The 21,389-nt window shown below is 46.5% G+C and overlaps 5 protein-coding genes across 7 annotated transcripts; 3 read left to right on the top strand and 2 right to left on the bottom strand.

The window, feature by feature from the left end:
- Positions 1-171: 171 nt before the first annotated feature.
- LOC125716844 (collagen alpha-1(VIII) chain) lies at positions 172-5,869 on the bottom strand. Of its 3 annotated transcripts, none has more exons than XM_048989633.1 (5): positions 5,697-5,869; positions 3,224-3,620; positions 3,047-3,127; positions 2,323-2,403; positions 172-2,242 (listed from the first exon to the last, which is right to left on the bottom strand). In XM_048989633.1, exons 2-5 carry the CDS (start codon positions 3,558-3,560, stop codon positions 1,329-1,331), a joined length of 1,413 nt encoding a protein of 470 aa, XP_048845590.1. In that variant the 5' UTR covers positions 3,561-3,620; positions 5,697-5,869; the 3' UTR covers positions 172-1,328. The 3 variants fall into 3 exon arrangements, with proteins under 3 accessions (XP_048845590.1, XP_048845589.1, XP_048845591.1); XM_048989632.1 differs by lacking the exon at positions 5,697-5,869 and adding an exon at positions 4,376-5,653; XM_048989634.1 differs by lacking the exon at positions 5,697-5,869 and adding an exon at positions 4,270-5,651.
- On the top strand, positions 5,866-9,462 carry proca (protein C (inactivator of coagulation factors Va and VIIIa), a). The gene is made up of 9 exons (XM_048989635.1): positions 5,866-6,024; positions 7,086-7,169; positions 7,377-7,534; positions 7,619-7,643; positions 7,734-7,844; positions 7,952-8,092; positions 8,184-8,305; positions 8,391-8,508; positions 8,826-9,462. Exons 2-9 carry the CDS (start codon positions 7,106-7,108, stop codon positions 9,380-9,382), a joined length of 1,296 nt encoding a protein of 431 aa, XP_048845592.1. The 5' UTR covers positions 5,866-6,024; positions 7,086-7,105; the 3' UTR covers positions 9,383-9,462.
- A 1,982-nt stretch (positions 9,463-11,444) lies between these two features.
- si:ch1073-184j22.1 (erythroferrone) lies at positions 11,445-17,255 on the top strand. The gene is made up of 8 exons (XM_048989646.1): positions 11,445-11,946; positions 12,688-12,804; positions 13,934-14,048; positions 14,777-14,928; positions 15,037-15,148; positions 15,564-15,654; positions 15,995-16,073; positions 16,300-17,255. Exons 1-8 carry the CDS (start codon positions 11,809-11,811, stop codon positions 16,396-16,398), a joined length of 903 nt encoding a protein of 300 aa, XP_048845603.1. The 5' UTR covers positions 11,445-11,808; the 3' UTR covers positions 16,399-17,255.
- Positions 17,256-18,488: 1,233 nt separating this feature from the next.
- polr2d (RNA polymerase II subunit D) lies at positions 18,489-19,500 on the top strand. The gene is made up of 4 exons (XM_048989654.1): positions 18,489-18,628; positions 18,707-18,887; positions 18,969-19,064; positions 19,138-19,500. Exons 1-4 carry the CDS (start codon positions 18,550-18,552, stop codon positions 19,214-19,216), a joined length of 435 nt encoding a protein of 144 aa, XP_048845611.1. The 5' UTR covers positions 18,489-18,549; the 3' UTR covers positions 19,217-19,500.
- A 130-nt stretch (positions 19,501-19,630) lies between these two features.
- On the bottom strand, positions 19,631-21,244 carry si:ch1073-184j22.2 (dual specificity protein phosphatase 14). The gene is made up of 2 exons (XM_048989653.1): positions 20,804-21,244; positions 19,631-20,305 (listed from the first exon to the last, which is right to left on the bottom strand). Exon 2 carries the CDS (start codon positions 20,299-20,301, stop codon positions 19,792-19,794), a length of 510 nt encoding a protein of 169 aa, XP_048845610.1. The 5' UTR covers positions 20,302-20,305; positions 20,804-21,244; the 3' UTR covers positions 19,631-19,791.
- Between the last annotated feature and the right edge of the window lie 145 nt (positions 21,245-21,389).

Genomic DNA, 21,389 nt, shown 5'->3' with positions numbered 1-21,389 from the left:
ATATGGACCCAGAATTGAATTTCAGGACTGAGTTTTGAGGCCATGATCATGGTTAAGATTTGTATTCAGCTTATGGCATTTGATTGGCTGTGTGAGGATGGATTTGGTTCAGGTGACCTGCCCACAAGCCTCTCACATATTAACATGTCACAAACACAAACAGTTAAAACATATCCTTACATACTTTATTTTAGAACGTATGAACAACACAGAGCAAAGATGCAACATGAAATAAACGGAAAAATCTTTAGTCCTCGAAGGGAAATTCATTTGTTCAGTCAGATCAAGCACATCGTTCAGTCCCTGTTTTCAGGCGCACAGCTATGATGTTGGAGATCCAACTCTGACCTATAAAAAGAATAACCACTGCAGACACACACCTTTATAGTGCTGCTAACGCCATCACTGTGCTGGGAGTCACCTGTACAATCTAAGTGATTCTAGCTGGGCCCATTCCGGACATGCATCTCTACAGTCCTATACTTCTGTAGATGATATTAATGCAAACAGCTTTAGGGAAAGATCCCCCCCGTTCACACCTAAAACCTCAATCTGTCTTCAGGAGCACATCTGTACAGTCCCAGTAACCTCACATTTACAGTGACCACACAGCACTTTCGTCGAAAACATTCCTGGTCTGAAAACAAGTCCCGGGTTGTTAAAGCCAGTCCTATTTTAATAAAATGAAACATTTGTAAGTGAAAAAGCCAAAAGTGCCTGTTTCTTTTGTCGCTCTAAGATATGAAGGAATTGAAGATGGAGACAGCATGAGGTTAGAGTTTGGATCACTATCAAGATTTGTGCTGTTTTCCTGCCCCTACTGTTCAAATGGCACCTAGTTCTGTCTCTAATCTGCCTGTTCTTTTTCACTGACTGAACTACTAATGAACACAGTCAAACATGTATAACAGCCAGGCTCACAAAGCATCTAAGTAGCAAATGGTTTTTAAACAGAAATATACTGTTTATTTTTGAATGCAAATATAAGTTATTTTGCTACTCAAAGTTAATAAGCAATATATTTGCTTAGCTAGTATAGTGTACATTGCGATCTACGCTCCTTTATCAGTCCATACTAACAAATGTCAAACGAACGCAACCATTAAGCAGCTAACAGGGCTGGGCTTCAAAGAACCAATCAGGAGGAATTTCGGACACTAGTGGCATTTCTACTTGACAGATCTTTGCAAAAATAATTAGGCTAACTTAGACTAGGATAAACGGTAGGAGAAACAGCTTCATTTCCGAGGTAAGTTCGCCTAGAGGAAGAGGATTTACATGAGGTTATTGGGGGAAGCTGTCATGGGGCAGGTGCTGGGAGGCTCGTTCTACTCAGGTGGGACGGAGACTGTAGGTTCAGGTGTTGTTGGGGTCTCTTCGTCATCCCACCTATATTCTCCCTCCATCGGTGGACTGAAGTCTCGGAACAGGGGCAGGTCACAGCTGTCGGGATGGAGCAGGAAGCCGCTGAAGCTGCTGCTGCTCTCAGAGCTGGCGTACATGCCGTTGGTGAAAGTGTCCTTCACCTGAATCCATACCCGGTCTCCCATGGACAGGTGCAGCACCACCAGCTGGGAGGCGGTGGCCAGATCTGTGGGCTCAGTAGACTTGATCACAGGCCGGAAGTTGAGAAACATCCCGACTTTGAGCAACCGACTGAAAGCGACCACGCTGTAGCTGAAGACATAGGTACCATTGACGGGAGCAGTGAAGACTCCCATGGCAGGGTTGTAGTTGCCCTGCATGTTGTAGAGCACGCGTGTGAAGGCCACCGGGGAGCCCGGCATAGGGTACACGTTGTCCAGAAGGGCTGAGAAGGCCGACTGGATGGCTGGGCTGCATGGCCCTGGGAAGCCTTGTTCACCCAGCTCTCCCTTCTGCCCATCTTCCCCTGGAGCCCCCGGAGAGCCCTGATCGCCCTTGGACCCAGGGGCACCATCCTGCCCGTCTATCCCATTGAGTCCATCATGGCAGTTGCACTCCCCTTCTGGCCCCTCCTCACCTTTCTGCCCCTCCATCCCTGGGATTCCCTGGAGACCCATATCCCCCTTTTCTCCCTTCTGTCCTGGGGTGCCTGTAGGCCCTGCTATCCCCGGTAATCCCCGAACACCCACAGGTCCAGGGAGTCCCGGGTCTCCTGGGGGACCCGAGATACTTTCGCAAGTCTCAGGACATTGGCCTGCGTCACCCTGAGGGCCCTGTTCACCTGGGGGTCCCTCGACACCTGGGTCTCCCTTGTCTCCTGAAAACAAGGAGCAATAGAGATGAATGCCATGTTTCTTGGTCTGTGATGAGCCAACTGCTTTGCTGCATCCCACTCACCCTTGAATCCACGTTCTCCCTTGGGGCCGGTGAATCCCAGTGGTCCTTGGTTGCCCTTCTCTCCTTCGTCGCCCTTCTGCCCTGGGGTGGGAAAGAAAGGACAGTAGTCACGCAACACCCGAGCACTGCTCCATTACCTTTTTGTCTAGTTCAGTGTTTCCCTACCCAATCCTAGACAGTCCACGTTTTAGCTCCCATCCAGCTCCTAGTAAGATGTGGACACTAGAGGTCTGGTATGGAGCTGGATGTGAGCAAAAACATGGACTGCTGGAGGGTCCTTAAGGACTGGGTTGGGAAACATTGATACAGTTCAAGCATTACATTTAAATTGACTTTATTTATCAGACACTTTAGTCCAAAAGCAAATAGCATATTACAAACATATGTGCAGTCAAGGAACTGACTAAGCATGAATGCCGCTAGGCTGGCCATCCAGTGAACACCCAGCTAGCAAGATAAGCAGCACTGGGGTAAAAGTTACACAACATCTTCCAAGCAAAGCAAGAACCTAATAAGATAGCTCGTCAATGGAGCAGAAAGTGCAATGTTAAGGACCTCGAGGCAACACAGAGTGGTATCAGGCTAGTAGAGATATTCCCGGAACAGATGGGTTTTGAGGTCTTACTTGAAGGTGGAGAGGGTATCTGATGACCTGTATTACAGTACATGGATGACTGCACACAGAATCGATGAAAGTTAGTGCAGGGTAATAGACTGTATTTACCCTTCAGCCCCAAACGTCCCATGAAGCCTGGTCGCCCCCTGAACCCAGTGAATCCTCGTGGGCCTGGACTCCCAGGACTGCCTGTAGAGAGCAAGAGGGAAACAGAGGAGTCCTTCCATTTTGCTGGAAGCAGCGCTGGGGTCCTGCATGAAAAAGCCTTGCAGTGCCGTGGCTAACCTGACAAGCCCCTGCTTCCTCGGTCCCCCTTGGATCCGGAGGTGCCCTTGCAGTGCGCACAGAGGCAGAACCAGGGCACGGTTTGCAGGGGCGGGGCTTCTGGAGCGTCCAGCAGCATCTGACAGTGCGACATGTCCGGTTCTAGGTTCGGCATCATGCCATCCTCCATCCCCATGTCAAAAAAGCGAGAGGTGCGGCTCATGTTGCCAGGAAGGGAGAAACTGCCACCAGATGGCGCTGCAAGGTGATCGTCGTCCGTGGGAAAGTATGAGTCCTCCGAGCCTGGGGGGGGGGGAGGGGAGAAGCCCGGGTGCCCTGGAGGTTCAGGCATTATCATGGCTAAAGACACAGAGAACCAGAGTACGACTCCCAGAAGAGGACACAGGGTCCCAGATACCTGGAAAGGGGTGAAGAGCAGGACAGTGACATCAACACTGGGCACAGGGGGGCAGCGCAAACCTGAGTGCTGAGAAGCAGGACACAGCCAACTGGTCAGAAGTACACCACCCTGCAGACACGCCTCCCCCATGAATATAACCACATTCATCACTCTGAGCCTCAACTGCAGTAATAAGCCCACGTTGACAGTATTTTTTCAATGTAATCAGCAAAGTGTCAGTCTACACCAGGGATTGGCAGCCCTGATCCTGCAGTGCCAGTATTCGCCAGGCTTTCTATCCTACCTGATGAGTTAATGTCTTCCTGAGAGGTAGGATAGAAAACCTGCTGGATTCTGGCATTCCAGAATCAAGTTTGCCTATCCCTAGTCTAAACACTGCGTTTCAAAGTAACTGTAATCAACACCATGTTAAACCAACGTCACCTATAACTTAGACTGATACAAGAATCAGGAAGCTGCGTTCCGTCAATCTGCACACTCTTATTGATAAAAACTGAATTAAAGTGACACAACTTGTAACTTAGTCATCCACACAGAGACTTAGCCATTCCTCATTGCAGTTTAACCCTCATTGAAATCTCACAAGCGAACTGTTATACAGTGACATTGTTACCTATATCTGGGAATCAGAGCTGTCTACACTCACCTTCCCAGGAGTTCTACCTGCTGAGGTGAGTTCTTGCGGTCCCTGACACTGAGTGGCATGTGTATCCAGCAGTGGAAGGCTAACCAGTGAAGACTAACACACTCACCGGGCCGGCTGAGCTTTGTGCCATCTCTTACAAGGCCGTCTCTCATTGGAATAAGCAGGCGGGCTGAAGCAATGGTCAATATATAGGCCTGACCCAAAATGCATTGCAGCTACTCAACTGACGCCCTCTTGCCCCTCAAAACAAAGCAGAGGGAGCAGGTAAGCGATATCTTATTGTAGAGCAGATGCAGAACTAGGGCTTCTGCCTCTGCTTCTGCTCCTGCTCCATTAAATCCTGTAAGATGACCTCATTACTATGTCACATCATAGTCCAGAAAATAATAATAATAATAATGCATCATTCTCCTGTTTCGGGCTATAAAACTACCGAGCCGATCTGGAGATAGTGAAAGGGGATCCTTGGGGGAATGCGGATACCGGTATGAGTCCCACGGAAGTAGATCTGGGCTGGCCTAATTCCGAGTCTATACCCACTCGGTGCAGCTGTCGATGCCCCTCTTACTCGTGGGTGGCCCATCTGCCATTGATCAAACCGGATTTGGCCAGTGCAAATTTGACACAGCATTATGGGAGTGACCCCAGACCTGGTATCCGGCTCAGGTTCACCAGAAAGGCTTCTGACCAGCATCTATACACATCCAGTCTCTAACGAAAAGGATATACAGAGCAGGCAACACATGCACCAACATCATTTGAGTGCATTCCTGAAGTGGCGTAGGGTGTCATGACAACCCAATGTTCCATCTAGGTTGCATACTGTACCCTCTTAGTCTTTCCCCAGCGATGTCATGCCTTATCTTTCTGTCCTGAGCTTAGGCTCTAACCTGGTCAAAGTTATCCCTAGATCCAGCACTGACTTGCAGGGTGACTTGTAGCACTTCAAGCCGTAGTGTAGCCACCAGTGACCCGCCCAAAAAACGGCTCCGTCTCAGGGGCCCGTGGCCCCAACCCTGTCTCCCTCTTGCTGGTGGAATAGAATACCATTCCATTCATTAGTCTCCAGCACATGAAACTTGATATACAGAAACAAGACCCCAGCACAAAGCAGTTATAGACTTGATCCTCACCTAAAGCCAACACCTAACAAGTGCCCTCATTTCCACAAAGTCAGACAAACAATACAGTGGCATGTGTAGCTGTGAAATATTGCATCTGCTTGTAGCATAAATCTCCACAGTTGTATGCCCAGTTTATCTCGAACACCCAAAAGCACAGTCACTTTAAAAAACAGTTTGCATTTACCTGTACTTTGTTCTACTAATGAATGGTGTGATAATCTTCCTTTTATTTGCCCATATGCTAATTATGTATTTTCATTACCACAGAGGATAACGGGTGTAGAAATTTCATGAAACACTCACAGCTTTATGTCAATCTGTTACTCAATGTGTGGCCTGTAGGTGGCGACGTCTTCCTGCTTTTTTTCCCCGTGACTAGCTTTATAGCAAAATGCACAGCACCTTTCCCATCATGTTTTAGCACTGCAATCTGCATAAGAGATTTTGCACAATATTTCATACTGCCTTATTTATCTGTTTTGCATGTCTATGTGGGTGTAGACAAATTGTACACTGATCAGTTGGACAATTTGAGGGCATTCAGACTGTGGACTCACAGTAAACATGACAGTTAGTCATTAACACAGTTTAAACACTGGATATCCCATTCGTTCAACTTCTTCTCTTAGATGTAAGTAAAACTGCATTTATAGACCTCTTTTAAATTTAAATAACTCTTTTCTGTCTTTACTGCTAGTAAATGACTGATTCCATTTAATATGCAGTTTCAAGCCCCAAGGCTGATGGCTTAAGTATATATAATGTAGCACAACTGAGATTTGAGATGTCTGCAAAACTAAGCAGATTAACAACATTAAGATGGGCTAATATGAAGTTATTACAATGCTCGGTGCTTTTTGCTTCTTTTTTAAGTTTTGAAATCTATAGAAATTCTGGAACTTCAACTGTTCCACATGTAGAATTTTTTATTCTGGAATTGGCTGTCGGGTACAATATTCTTCTAACTTTTAAAATAACTGGCTCGGGTGGGTGATTATATAATATCCCAGCTACCCTCAGGATTGTAAATTAATCCACATGTACGCCCAGCAAATTAACAAAAATTGTGTTCGGGAAAATGTTGCGATGATGAGAAAAATGTTTTCTGGAAAAAAAAAAACTTGGGAAATTTTATAAAGAACACACCTTATAGTCATGGAGATGAGCAGGGCTGAACTCATCCTCGAAGGTTTCTATCTCACAAGTGGTACTTTTTAATTTTACTTTTTCATTATTAGACACAATCATTGTCATGTAGCCAAGAAAGCATGCAGATGCAGTATTTATATCATCTTAAAATGGTTTGCCTAACTATATTTTTACTTTCAGTGTCCACAATTAAAGAGTATTGTTTATGTTTATTCTTATTATAGAGTATCAGTAGAAGTAACCATGGTAAAAGAGTAGTGTTTGTGTTTATTGTTATTATAGAGTATCAGTAGAAGTAATCATGGTAAAAGAGTATTGTTTATGTTTATTCTTATTATAGAGTATGAGTGGAAGTAATCATGGTAAAAGAGTATTGTTTATGTTTATTCTTATTATAGAGTGTAGGTAGAAGTAATCATGGTAAAAGAGTATTGTTTATGTTTATTCTTATTATAGAGTGTCAGTAGAAGTAATCATGGTAAAAGACTATTGCCTATAGTGTCTCTGGTCATAGAGTATCATTAGCATTGTCTATGTTTACAGCGTTACATAAAATCTTCAGGATGGTCCACCGAGGTGTCATTGTGCTCGTCGCTCTGTGGTCATCAGGTGCAATTAGCCAATCAGGTACACCGCCAGCTTTAAATATTCCTGAATTAAGTGTATACTGTTCCACCTTTCAGTTTTGCACATGGGAGGGTGGGCAGCCACATTATCTAGCAGGCCATCCCTTTGTATCTGCACTTTCTGGACAGCATACAAAGTAGACCAGTACACTGTTTATCAGTTGTGAGCACTCATTCCAGATCTGTGTTACATTCCTACCTGCCAAAGTGTTCCAAGACAGGCCCCAAGCCCACATGCTCTTGCGACATAAGCGGGCCAATAGCTTTCTAGAGGAGATCAAGCCCCCATCCAAAGAACGTGAGTGTGTGGAAGAGGTTTGCGACTTTGAGGAGGCCCGTGAGATCTTCCAGACCCGGGAGGCTACGGTGAGCAGCAGTTATGAATGCCTGGTGTGTGCAGTGTATCTAGCACCAAAACTGATGCCTTTGTCTACCTCATGTGTTTTACAGATAGAGTTCTGGGTTGTGTATACAGGTAAGTGCATGAATCAAGCTGGGCACAACAAATCCTCCAGTCCAACTGGGTGACATCCACTGGTCTCACTGGATCTGGAATCTTTTTCAGATGGTAATCAGTGTGAGCCCAATCCCTGTGTGAACGGAAGTTGCGTGGACCAATTCAAGTCCTTCACCTGCAAGTGCAACCAAGGGTTTGAAGGGAAATTATGCGACCACAGTTGAGTAGGACCTGCATGTCTGTATCTGTAGTCTTTGGCTGGCAGCCCACCTAATGGTGTGTGTTCGACATTCATTTGCAGCGTAGTGTTTCTGCACTGTCCTCAGATGTCACAGCTACAAGCTGCAGGAAAGACAATGGAGACTGCAAGCAGGTGTGCACAGAGAGCGCCAACGGCACGAGCCGTACGTGCAGCTGTGTCCGTGGCTACAGTCTCGACCTGAACTCCAGGAGCTGCAGCCCCAATGGTAGACCACCTTGGTGCCCTCCTGTGACAGAGTGCACACAGTCAGCATCTCCTGCAGTGTTTCAGCCAGTATGTCTCTCCCGTTTTGGCAGCCAAATTCGCATGTGGCCGAGTGCACATCCCCAGAAGTTCTTCAGATGTTAATACCAACATAGGCCTGATGCCGTGGGTGGTGGGTGGGGAGAGAGGGAAGAAAGGTGAAAGCCCCTGGCAGGTATGATCCTCTGAGGAGTCACATGACCACCCCTCCCCCAAGAATGACGTGGAGCAGTTAACGTGCAAGCATGTGTCTTTCGTAGGTGATGCTTCTGAACGAGAAAGGTAACCTGCACTGCGGAGGGGTGCTCATCTCTGAGTCCTGGGTCCTTACCGCTGCTCATTGTCTGGAAGGAGAGCCACACCTCAGTGTCAGACTGGGTCTGTAATGCTTCTTCTAGAAAGACACTATTTCCAGCAGCCCGTGGACAGTGTTGTGTGTCTGTGTGCCCCGAACAAGCATCTCTATGTGTGTGAGCTGGTTTCCTGGAAACAGTGTCTCTCCAGCACGCTCCAGCATCACTGTGTGTGCCCTTGTTTCCAAAACACCGTGAGCTTCACTGTATCTATGTCTCTCTTTAGGAAACTATGACCGTTTTTATATATGAGTGTGTGTCACCAGAGGAAAGGATGACCAGAACTCTGCATGTGTCTTCAGAAGACTCTGAGTTTCATTCTGTCTGCGCGTGCCTCAACAGGAGAGTACGACCGAACCATCAAAGAGGGAACTGAGGTAACGCTGGCTGTGGCAGAGACCATCTCCCATCCCAACTACAACACGGAGTCTGTGGACAACGACATCGCCCTGTTGCGCTTGGCCTCGCCGGTCAGCTACACCACCTACATCGCCCCAGTCTGCCTTCCCAGCCACAACCTGGCAGAGAACATTCTGCACCGTAATGGCACCAGCACCATTGTCACAGGCTGGGGCAGAAAAACCTACCAAGGCCCGATGAGCTTGGCCCTTCGTTACATCAGCATCCCAGTGGTGGAGCCCGAACTGTGCGCAGACGTCATGCCGAATGAGATCACCGAAAACATGCTGTGCGGAGGAATCCTGGGCCATGAGCAGGACGCCTGCAACGGTGACAGCGGTGGCCCCATGGTCACCAAGTATCACAACACGTGGTTCCTCATTGGCCTGGTGTCCCTGGGCGACCGCTGTGGACAGAAAGACCGGTTGGGCATTTACACTAAGGTGGCCAACTACCTGGACTGGATCGAGAGCACCCAGAAGACCAGAAACAAGCCTTAGCTCGGCAAACAGAGATGTCCAAAAATCACAAGATTCATGTATGTGTGCTGCTAAAATAAAATGCGACCTCCGCTTCTCAACTGACTATATTTTTTCACACATATGCTATGAACCATTGAGACAGGAATCGAATGGCCTTCCATGTAGGAAAGAGGACAACGAGAGCCCTTTCTTGGCAGGTCAGATTGTGTCTTAGGTAATGAGGGTTGAGCACTGACTTTGTGAGAAATGCTTAATTAACTTCCCAATTCATCAATAAAATTGCAAAAGAACAAAATGTGATTGCGTCATGCAATTGAGGTGCAAATTTCCTAAACTCACTCAGACAAAGGGATTCGTTTTCAAAAACATTTCTATGCACTATGTGAGTTTCCGAAATTTAACGCAAGTTCTCTGTTGGATTGCATGAGGACTGAGTAAATTAATACTGTCACATACGATGAGGAAGCCTAGGTAATAGTTGGTCTCATTTCAAAAACAACCAAACATGAGCTGAGTTCTGGAAATTTGCTCTTCGATTGGTAAATCAGGCAACTGCAAACTGTGCAAATCCTCCTTTTATGATACGCAGTGTGTCTGAAAAGCAACCTATATCTTCTTAAGCACAAAGCATCAACATACAAATCCTCTCTCCACCCCAAACATTATCACACACTCCACACAGAACTCGACAGGAATCGTACCTAAGGTTGCCTTTCCCACCAAGCCAGAGGCCAAGCCAGGTGACTCAAATTTTCTAAACTGCCCTTAGTGTGCGAGCGTGTGCTCTGTGCAGACTGTCCCCTGCCTGGTGCCCTCTGCTTCCTGGATATCATGATCGTTATGATCCTATATTGGATTAGCAGCCTGGAATATGAATGGGGTGTCACCAACTTTGATCAGCTGGATGGAACGAAATTTTCAGTTCGAGATAAGTCTGCACACACATGCACACGCATTTACATGGATGTAACAGTTTTATCTCCTTGTAAACAGTCTGTAGGATTTGCAAAACACCCTGACGCTTTTGATGTAGCTAATTTTAGGTTTATAGTGGAATAATATAGATTTATTATTTGCCGTAAGATTTTTTGTGCGAGCGTGAGAGTCAGAAAGCACGAGTGTCACGCCAAGTGCGTGAGAGTTGGCAACCCTGTGAACAGATTTTTTTGAACAGATGCGTCGTGTGGATGCATGGCTAAAATGTCTAGCTATAAGTAGAGTATTGCAGAATATTGCAGAGTGTTGTGGAGAATGCTGAGTATTGCAGCACTATTGCAAAGTGCTATGGGAGGACAGTGGATAACATTAATCTCTGTGCAGTTGTTTTATTGCTAACAGCCACCAGGGCGGGGCACATACAATGAGCGATAAGGGGGTAGGTGGGATATACCATATTCTGCTCTGTCACTCGCGCTCGGCATCCGCAGCTAGGCCACGTCCTCTCGTGTTGGCGCCGATGTGTGGAAATTGCATCATGCTTAACCCACCATCTTGATGTGGTTTTCTAGAAAATACGCCGAGTCTGTTTTTCTCTGGAAACACGGTGACTTCGTAGTCACTCGCTTGGCTTAGAATAAGAGACGACACCCGATAAGCGCCTTTCAAAGAAAACAGTTCAGCGCAAAATCAACAAAACTGCTTTAGTCACTCAGTTATATGTACTGAGTTGTAGCCGTCCGAACCGCACAGAGGGTTCCATTTAATAACATCTGGTTCTGGTTCTGGTGTTGGAATCTGAAATGGGCCTGTTCAGTATAAATATTTACTTATAAGTTATATTTATTTACAGACACTTTATGATTTTCAGTGTTACATTTCTGGTTGATTGACCTACATATAAAATGATCTATTAGATAAACTATCCATTAAAATCATGTGTTCGGATATTTAAAGTTTTGCCGCGATATGTGAGGTAGACAGAGAGACCCAGAGGAAAACAGGAGCAGGCAAAGCAAGAGACGCCCAAGGGCAGTTGAGTGACAGCCGAGACCAAGAAACGGGAGGAGGAGGGGGAGGAATACAGAGCGGGGAGGGGGGTGGAGGGATGGGGACGAGGCGGAGTCTTTAGGGGAGTCATGAAATAAAAAGACAGGAGAAGCTGAGGGCTCAAAGTTGGGGAACTGAACTTTTATGAAGTTCTAATCGAGTCTGAAGCTATGCTGTGCAGGACACGCAGACCTCCAGTCCACAGGAACAAGTGATCTGAGGGGGAGGGGGGGGACATCGGTACATCTGGACATTCGTCCTGCAGAACTAACACACTGAAACGTTAAAAGAACGCAACGCAAACGAAGTCATGATCAAAAGCCTGCGGCAGAAGAGCTGAAGTAAGAGGAGAACAGAGTAAGAGTTACCCAGTGAGGGGATGGAAGAAAGCCTGTGAGAGGAAGAGGAAGAGAGAGGAAGAGTGCGGAGAATTGCAGAAGTGTGCACTCGGCTGCAGCATGTCTCACAGCCCGACTGCCGTGGGCTGCTGGGGGACGTTGGCGGTGATCATGGGCCTCATGCTGGTCCCCTGCCTGGGAGAGTTATGTGTGTTGGAGCCCTGCAGCAGGAACAGCAGCACCAGCATCAACCAGCAGGTACGTCCTCACACCGGCAGGTACGTCCTCAGACCGGCAGGTACGTCCTCAGACCGGCAGGTACGTCCTCAGACCGGCAGGTACGTCCTCAGACCGGCAGGTACGTCCTCACACAGCCCTCCATTCGCTCACGCGTGGCTGCCTCATTCACTCAGAGATGCTCAACAACCGTCTGCTCACACGACAAACAGTGCATACTAACACACACACAGACACACAAACTCACATACACACACACACAAACTCACACATACACACACACACACACAAACTCACACATACACACACACACACACACACACAAACTCACACATACACACGCACACATACACAGATTAAGTATCTGTTTCTTTGTGGGGACTGTTCATTCACTTCTATGTGCATGACCCTAATCCCTACAAGGACAGCATTAATCTCTACCCAGCCAATAACCATAAGCAACCAAACAAACTACAATACGTTTTTTTGATCGCATTCAAATTTTTTATAAAATTGAGTTTCCTCTGACAAGGTCAGAATAACAGGTTTTTATCACCTGCTGAGGACACTATGATCCCCACAATGTAATATATACATGACCCACACTCCACACACATACACATACGCACACAATCTGTTGCTTTTTCCAGCTGTGAGTTTAGTGAGTGCTCAACGCTGAAGCACCGCATGCAGTCTGCGCACATGCAACACTGGCGTCTGTTCACACACTTCATGTGGTGGCTGATGTGTGAAATTTCACAGGATTCTGAATCCTCTGACATGGCCATGGTCAACCCTCGCATCTCGTGGCTGCTCTTCAGACTGAACTCCAACAAAGGAGACAACAGGAAAACGAAACCTCAAAAGAAGCCCTCCAAGGTAAACATGCTAGCATGTGATGGGTATTTAGTATACCTCTAGGAAGTATATGTAGCCTACAGTGTACCAGTAAGGAGTAAGGTGTGAGTAGGGTGTGTATACCGTGTAAGAGTAGTCTGTGGTATCACTATGAGGTGTAAAAACAGTCTATGATGTGTATGTAGAATGCACAGATAGTTTATATGTGACAATTGGGTGTAAGGGCAGTTGGTGGTGTGGATGTAGGTTTAGGTGCTTTGCTTGGCTACACTGTAGTGTAGACAGTTTGTGGTGTGTAAATAAAGATTAAGGGTGGTCTATGGTGTCACTTCAGGTTGTATGGACAGTCTATGTGTGTATGTAGAGTGTGAGGGCAGTCTATGGTGTCACTGTGGGGTGTAAGGATGGTCTGTGGTGTGCAGGTAGGGTATATGAGTAGTCCATAATGTTACTGTAGGGTGTTAGGGTGGAATATGGGGTGTTTGTAGAGTGTAAAGACAGTCTATGATGTGTATCTAGGGTGTAAGAACAGTCGTTGGGGTGTATCTAGGGTATAAGGACAGTCTATGTTATGTATCTAGGGTATAAAGACTGTCTATAGTGTCACTGTAGGGTATAAAAACAGTGTATGGTGTCACTGTACAGTATAAGGACAGTCCATGGCATACATCTAGGGTATAAGGACTGTCTATGGTCTATATCTAGTGTGCAAGGACAGTCTGTGGTGTGTATGTGGGGTGTAAGGACAGTGTATGGTGTCACTGTACAGTATTAGAACAGTCTGTATTGTGTATCTTGGGTGTAAGAATAGTCTGTGGTCTGTATCTAGTGTGCAAGGACAGTCTATGGTGTGTGTATATAGGGTATAAGGACAGTCTGTGCTGTATATGTAGGGTGTAAGGACAGTTTGTAATGTGTATATAGGGCATAAGGAGAGTCTGGGCTGTATATGTAGGGTGTAAGGACAGTCTGTGATGTGTATATAGGGCATAAAAGGACAGCCTGTGCTGTATATGTAGGGTGTAAGGGCAGTCTGTAATGTGATATAAGGACAGTCTACGGTGTGTATATAACCACTTAATGTTTGCTATAGCATAAAGGATGTTCCATTGAAAACAGGTGAATGCATTACGGATATCTTTTGGTGCAGCATGGGCTCCCTGGCCCTCCTGGCCCCCCTGGCCCACAGGGTCCCCCAGGACCCCCTGCACCCCAATCTGGACAGCAGGAGGATCTGATGCAGGAGTTACGCCTCAGGCTGAGAGGTGATGATAGAGCCGTTAAACTCACAGACCGCACCTTAGCGTCAGTCCCTCCAGACGCCGCAGAGCTGACCATGAGCACAGAACAAGCTACACACAGTGTAGGACACAGCCCAGAAAATACTATAGAATGTGCTAGAACAGGTCACATGTACAATGATGAGTATTTAATAAACCCTCTGCTGAGTGTTTGTGATGGCTCATTCCCTGCCGGAGCTGGCAGCCTGATCCTGTAATAAGGGTAATTTTCCAGGATTGGATGTGACTTGGCTTGGATGGAGAATTCTTGAGATTCCTCCCTCAGAACCCCTCACCCACCTTTTGTGGAGCATGAGCATGTCTGCATGTGGTGTGTGTGTGTGTGTGTGTGTGTGTGTGTGTGTGTGTGTGTGTGTGTGTGACAGGCTCCCTGCCAAGGCTACATAAACTTTGAACTATGTGTTGTTCAGAAGGAACAGAAAAGGTGCTTATTCACAAAGCTAGCATTGTACACACACAAAGGGTGTCCTCTCTCCTGCCAGCTGTTTGGGACAGTGTACTGATTGGCTATTGCCATCCTCCAGCTCTTTGACAGTGTACTGATTGGCTGTTCCCTCCCTCCAGCTGTTTGACAGCATACTGATTGACTGCTCTCTCTCTCTCCAGCTGTTTGACAGAGTATCAACTGGCTGCTCTCTCCCTCCATCTGTGTGACAGCATACTGATTGGCTGCTCTCTCCCTCCCCACACAGAGGTGGCTGTCACTGCTGGGACCCTGGACACCAGTGGAGGCTGCTTGCTCTGTGACCAGCTCCCACGAGTAGGGACGGCTTTCCATTGCCGGTTGCTACAAAACTTGCCTGTACCACGGAGAAGCCTTGTGGAACTGCAGCCGTTCGGCGCCGTGAGTCTAAGTCCCTGACCTTGCTCCACACACCTACCTGTACATACATGCTTCAGTAATCTCCTACATACACACAAACGTTCCCTCTCACCGTCTTCTGTATTTCAGCCTCCAGATGAGGAGAGCCAGTTCCAGAGAGGCCAGGGCTTCAACTCCAGCAGTGGACGCTATACTGCTCCCGTCTCTGGGTTTTACCACCTTTCCGGAAGCCTGCTCATCGGTAAAGCACCACTCAGCGTCACCCGCTCGTGAGAGCACTATTGACCTAAAGCAACAAGACTAAACTCAGTCAGTGTCTGCAAAGACAACATATGTGAGAGATAAGGCCTTCCAAGGAACTGGGTGGGGTTCAGGGTGGGATCGCTTCTTTAGAATTCTGGAAACGTGTCCAGCTGCTGGTGCAATGCAGACACCATCACAGAAGCTCCACAGGTCTGGGTTTTTATGAACGTGTGTGCAGAGCTTACGTGTGAGTGTCCTCCCACACCGGAAAATGCAGATCGGTTGACTCAATATTAGCCCGAATACGATTGGGTGTATGTGTCAGTTTCCTTCCTAATGTCCCTGCCACCCAGCCTGTACTCCAGACAAACTTGTCTCTACGTGTGCACTTGTCTGCATACTTCTGTCATCAGAGCCCAGTGAGAACCAGCGCAAGACTCAGCCGAGGCAGAAAGACTGGATCAAGGCATCCATCTGCATAGAGTCACTCTGTCACAGTAACCTGTAAGTACTGATGATTATAGATCCTACCTACTTCCTGATCATTATAAATCATTCCTGCAGTCTGAGCTTCACACACAGTCCTTACTGGTTCTTATAGATCATTCTTGCAATGTGAGTCTCACACAGAGTCCTACTGATCATCAGAGATCGTTTCTGAAATCTGAGCCTCACAGACAATCCTTACCTGTCGTTATAGATTATTCCTGCAATCTGAGCTTCACACACAGTCCTTACTGATCATTAGAGATAATTCCTGCAATCTGAGCCTCATAAACAGTCCTTACTGATTATCCAGCCGCAGGTTTCTTTGTTCGGCATGTATTGGATTGATGTTTTCCAGGTCCCTGGAGGCCATGGGAGGTGCAAGTCAAGTTGGGGGTGTCTACAGTATCCTGTTGACAGGAACCCTTTACCTGCAGGTATGGGATTCAGCAGGAAACACAAATACAGAGTTTTCCCGCCAAGTCAAAAAAACCAAAGTATTACCAAAGAATGTTCATTTTGTTTAAAACGCCAAAAAAAAAAAAAAAAAACGAAATTACAATAGTGACTAATTTCTGTGACTCATCTGTGATTCAAGCAGCCCAACTGCCGACTGTCATCATGATATTTGGCCTGCTAACTTTGGCTTGTTTTCTCTCCTAGGCAGGTGAATATGTCTCCATCTTCATAGACAATGGAACAGGCTCTGCATTCATTGTTCAAAAAGAGACCTTGTTTTCTGGGATCCTATTGGGAGTCTGAATTAACCTAGACACACAAGAAAGACATAAGAACCAGACAAAGGAGAAAGAACCTAGACTGAGAAAGGCTGCAAACTGAAAACCTGTCTGGACTGGAAACAAGCTTCTAACTCCAGGCGCTAACTGTGGTCACCACATAGCATCACCATGGAAACTCTACTCCTGCAACAGGTCTGCCAGTAACCTTTGTAAATACACAATGAAGTGCTTTTAATGATGGGTGTATATAGAAATGTATTTTTTAAAATCTCTCTCATTAATCAAGCATTTAACATGCCAGTTCAGGTCTTTATTTAAATACTTTTAGAGCTTAATTGTTGTTTTTTTACTAGGTTTTTGGTACTGATGATAACTTTGTGCATTACACTATTTACACGTAAAACAGCAGAGGTTAAGATGTGCACTTGTGTTTTACAAGTTAGGTCTTTATTAAACACTTTGTACCAAAAAAAAGGTGATTAGGAGAACTCAGGTTGAGGCTGAGGACACCCAGCCTGGATTATATCCTTCTCTGACATTTATTTGCAGTGGGGCATTTTTACAGGTGAAAACACTCAGATAACATTGTGGAACTATTTACTTAAAGAATGTTTCAATTCACAGTTTTATGTGTAAATTGTACATGGTGTGATGCATGAAATAGCCAAGAACTTCTTTTTCGTGTTGTGTGTAATGCAGAGCTTTAAAATGTTGTTTTTTTTCCATGAGTGCTTACCAATATGGAAGAGTTGATTGTTTATGAGAAACCTTGGACTTCGAGCCCAAACTTCAAAAGCCAGTATCACTGTGTAGTGATTCTCTTTCCTGTGTTGACAAATACAGGTGAATAAATAAATACAATGCAATTATGACTTAAAAGGTGTTTGTTTGTTAATAAAACACGTAATGACAGTTGAAGAGCGCCCTCTTTTGGTAGCTGTGAACTTTCGGTTAGGTGCTACATTCTGGGGAGTGAATGTGTCCTTTGTTAATGTCTAACAACAGACGGTGTCTCTCGTGGGGTGAAGTCACTGCTCCCCCGGTGGCGCCCTGTCGTCCGGTTGGCAAGCAGACACAGCCAGCCTGGAATGTAAACAGGGCCAGAACACTGTGCTACTGCTCCAGCAAAAGCCACAGACCCATTTGTGGAACGGCAACATTACCTTACAAGGAAAGGCGAGTGTCAAATTATGTGAAGAAAGAAAAATGACCTAAGAGTGGCAGGGCCATTTACGTCCCCTTCCCACTCCCCCATACCCGCTGAGAGAAGTGCTTTGAGTCCTTACATAAACACAGGGAATCGACAGCGTTCCCCAAAATAATGCCAGTAAGTGGTACGTGGGTGGGGGGAGGGGCTGTTCAAAAGGGTAAGGGGTTATATGCACAGCCCCGTTGTCATACTTTGTCAAGTTAGCCGTCAGACCTGTTGGACATTTCTTTCTAGAACATGCCACTTGGTACGGCAGGTCCAAACACTGCACGCTCAGGAGACTACGACCCCCCGCGTGAACACACACTCCCCCTCTCATTTACTTAGCACTCCCGTTTTATTTTTCTTGTGAAATTAGTGATCCAAGCCCTTGAAGGGTTTTGGCAGCGCAAATTCGGATCGAGGTTTGGAAAATGTAACGTTTTCATTTTTTTACTACTTTATGACAACGACCAAAGCAATTATCCTGCATTCGACACTATGAGAGAATTAATGCAGGACGGGATGGGAACTTAATGACACACAATACGTCTCTTTATTAAAAGCATGACTGGAAGATCATATTTGTGGAAAGGACTCGAAAGCCGCCGGAAAGTTGGGCGAAATTCGACATTCTGTCGAAGGGGGGCGCTGTCTGCCAAAAATCGAACGGGGGAATCTGGCGCTCAGACGACCTCCAGGCGGACGGGGGCGCTGTCTGATAATAATCGGACGGGGGAATATGGCGTTCAGACGACCTCCAGACGGACGGGGGCGCTCTTTGCCAGCGCTCTCTTCCTCAGCTGTCTGCTCTTCTATCTAAAAGGGCTGCTGGCGGGCTCTGGCGCGTTGTGGCTTTTTCTTCGGTGTACCTTTGTTAATAATATTAAAGGTTTTACTCTGATTTACTTGAAGTTTATGTTTTTTTGTAAATAAATCGAGTGCTTTGTTATATAACGGTAGCGAGCGATTAACCGAGTAGGCATGGCTGCGGCAGGCGTGTCGGGGCCAGCGGGCATCGGCGATGTGGAGGAAGACGCATCGCAGCTGCTTTTCCCCAAAGGTACGGTACGTCGGAATCGCCGTTCGGGTGGAATGAGCTGAGGGGCTGCGCGTCCTAGCGTGTCCGTGTCCTCCGCAGAGTTTGAAAATGCGGAGACGCTGCTGAACTCCGAAGTTCACATGCTGCTGGAGCACCGCAAGCAGCAGAACGAGAGCGCCGAGGACGAGCAGGAGCTGTCCGAGGTCTTCATGAAGACGCTGAACTACACCGCCCGTTTCAGCCGATTCAAGAACAGGGAAACCATCGCTAGTGTGCGCAGGTGATCTTGTTTCTCCGATTGCAAGCACCGGGAAAAGAAACCCTGAGTTCGCCGGGTCTTACTTAACTCTCTGTCCTCCAGTTTGCTCCTGCAGAAGAAACTCCACAAGTTCGAGCTGGCCAGTCTGGCTAATCTGTGTCCCGAGGCGGCAGAAGAGGCCAAAGCACTTATCCCCAGGTCAGATTTGTTTGTGTGAAATCTGAGGTGTCCCCTTATGGTAAAGCGCCAGCTGACTTTCCTTTCTGTATAGCCTGGAGGGACGTTTTGAGGATGAGGAGCTTCAGCAGATTCTGGATGACATTCAGACCAAGAGAAGCTTCCAGTATTGAGATGACCGTGGAGCCAGTTCACACCTCCTCACTTGCCTCATGGACACTGACCACCACGCTTGTCATTCATGCGCAGGTGATTTTGGGAGACCAGAATCTCCCACAGTGCAGAGGACTGCATCCGATCATATGTTCAATGTAAAGTTAGCCATTTCCTTTTGTATATGTTAGTTTACTATCACAGTGTTTGGTTGTTGTACTGATTGTGGGCTATAAAGCCACCTGTGGACTCTGGACTGTTACTAAAACATATCAGTCATGCAGAGATTAAACAGTGTAGCTCACATAGTTTATAAGTGCTTTACATCATTTGATCAATTTGTACCCGCAGAAAAACATGTCATGTAAAAAAAAAAAAAAGTAAATGTGAAGTCTTTGCAGGTCAGAGGGCAGGGGTTCTGTTCCACGTGGCTTCTGGTACTAGACGTGCGTCCTCTGGATTGTGTCTGAGGTTAAAACCTCTGTTGTGAAAGAGCTGTGAGGCTTGTTAATCTGAGCAGAAGTCCACCATGGCGGAGCATTTCTTAATCATACCTGATCAGCTTGAACAGGCATGAGGGGAAAACCCTGTTAACTCAGCGCCACAAGTGGGCTCTAGTGCCGCCCTGCAGGCTCTTGGCCTCCTGCAGCCTGGGCGAAGTGGCCACCCTCACGCTGTTTTTGCCGTATAGCTGTTTTTCATATTGCAGCAGCTGACGCCAGAAGCCAGCATTGAGGCAGATATGGGGGCGTCGGTCACGGACCCAGTGGTGGGCCTGCCTCAGGGTCACCCCCCTGTACCTCATTAAATAGGCCATGACTAGGGCAGGTGAGCGACTCATGCCAGCTGCACAGTGGACCAGTGTGCTGCCTGCTCGGTTGTTATGGATACGGTCAGCGACCCTCTCAAAGTGGTCCCCCAGTCGGGCGTGCGGGAGGTCTGGGACGGCAATGCGGATGCACTCCACACCGCGGTACACAGGGCAGGTGTGTGTCACTGTGGCATTGATGATGAGCGTGATGTGCTTCCGTGAGACCAGCGTCTGGTCCATGGCAGACTCCGCACTGCCCAGGAACAAACTGGATGTGATCTGCGTCACGTACATGGACCTGCGGGAAGAGTCGCCAGCTGACATCAGTCACTCTGAATGGGTCTGATCTGTCCTACTCCCACGTAGAATTTTTAAGCAAGCTATCACCCAGTGGGACAAGTCTGACAGTATGTTTGTATTCACTCGGTTAAAAAAGAAAGGCAAACAGTGGGCTTCCCAATAGGGTATTCAGCTGGTTCCACATTGTGTCATAACAGTGAGCTGAACTGTTGCTACTGTAAGTTGCTGGTAAGACCATTCAATATGTTGGAATTGAAATTTGCTTGGAACGTTACATAAAACATTACAGCACTGATGTAAATAATCCCATAACAGTGTAGAAAACGTTATGGAAGACACTGTCATTTTGCTCTATTTCCGAAACATTTAATAACAGCGTGAATTTTAGCCTTACTGTTTGCAAAAGCAAATAGCGTTACACTCATGCCACATATTGCATGCATCACACAAGTAAATGGACTAATACAGAAGATGCTCAGTAAAACGTGGTACTCGCCTGTTCTATTTTGTCCCAATTACAAAGCTTGTCTACGCTTTTTGCTTTAGGATCGTGAATTGTTGATTTTGTCGTTGAATTAAAGTGAACCGGCTTTGTGGATTAAATGCCAGATAGTCGGTGTAATTTTCCATCCGAGATCACTGGTTCCAGCTCTGGGCACTAGACCGGTTGCGTTTCTCAAATCAGTCACCTCATGGTGGTGACTATAGGCAACCCATATATAGACAGCAGTAGCACGTTGCTTAGCCAATGTAGCGGCAGGTTAATTATAGAAATACCGACATTCCCATGTCGGGACAAGGATAGGTCTTGCTTATAGGAGTGGTACCTAGACTGTAAAATCTGAAACCTGTGTGACAAATCGGTTACCGCTTTTTGAAGGTAATGTTGACTGGTGAGATCAGATTAGAAAATTGAGCTTTTGTTTCAAATAGCAAATTTAGCATAACAGGTTTTACAATGGATTTATCAACAAACAGTCTATATCGTACGTGAACAAACATTGCTGAAATGTGTTTTACAACACTAAGCACGGACACATCGCTACAGAAGCCGAAGACATTTTATTGCAATTACAAAATGA

The sequence above is a fragment of the Brienomyrus brachyistius genome, chromosome 21 (genome assembly GCF_023856365.1).
Source record: "Brienomyrus brachyistius isolate T26 chromosome 21, BBRACH_0.4, whole genome shotgun sequence".
In the NCBI taxonomy this organism is placed as follows: Eukaryota; Metazoa; Chordata; class Actinopteri; order Osteoglossiformes; family Mormyridae; genus Brienomyrus; species Brienomyrus brachyistius.
The sequence above is the reverse complement of the archived record's forward strand: the minus strand, read 5'-3'. Positions and strand labels throughout refer to the sequence as shown.

Bases quoted from the DNA above. Each gene is read 5' to 3' on its own strand.
- si:ch1073-184j22.2 (XM_048989653.1), bottom strand. From the start codon at position 20,301: ATGTACGTGACGCAGATCACATCCAGTTTGTTCCTGGGCAGTGCGGAG.
- LOC125716844 (XM_048989632.1), bottom strand. From the start codon at position 4,399: ATGGCACAAAGCTCAGCCGGCCCG. The intron at 3,128-3,223 runs GTTAGCCACGGC...TGCTCTCTACAG, and splicing joins AGGAAGCAGGGGCTTGTCAG to GCAGTCCTGGGAGTCCAGGC. The intron at 2,243-2,322 runs GTGAGTGGGATG...CCTTGTTTTCAG, and splicing joins GGGAGAACGTGGATTCAAGG to GAGACAAGGGAGACCCAGGT.
- polr2d (XM_048989654.1), top strand. From the start codon at position 18,550: ATGGCTGCGGCAGGCGTGTCGGGGCCAGCGGGCATCGGCGATGTGGAG. The intron at 18,629-18,706 runs GTACGGTACGTC...TGTCCTCCGCAG, and splicing joins GCAGCTGCTTTTCCCCAAAG to AGTTTGAAAATGCGGAGACG. The intron at 19,065-19,137 runs GTCAGATTTGTT...CTTTCTGTATAG, and splicing joins GCCAAAGCACTTATCCCCAG to CCTGGAGGGACGTTTTGAGG.
- proca (XM_048989635.1), top strand. From the start codon at position 7,106: ATGGTCCACCGAGGTGTCATTGTGCTCGTCGCTCTGTGGTCATCAGGT. The intron at 7,845-7,951 runs GTTGAGTAGGAC...CACTGTCCTCAG, and splicing joins AGGGAAATTATGCGACCACA to ATGTCACAGCTACAAGCTGC. The intron at 8,093-8,183 runs GTAGACCACCTT...CCGTTTTGGCAG, and splicing joins CAGGAGCTGCAGCCCCAATG to CCAAATTCGCATGTGGCCGA.
- si:ch1073-184j22.1 (XM_048989646.1), top strand. From the start codon at position 11,809: ATGTCTCACAGCCCGACTGCCGTGGGCTGCTGGGGGACGTTGGCGGTG. The intron at 11,947-12,687 runs GTACGTCCTCAC...GAAATTTCACAG, and splicing joins GCACCAGCATCAACCAGCAG to GATTCTGAATCCTCTGACAT. The intron at 15,655-15,994 runs GTAAGTACTGAT...GATGTTTTCCAG, and splicing joins TCACTCTGTCACAGTAACCT to GTCCCTGGAGGCCATGGGAG.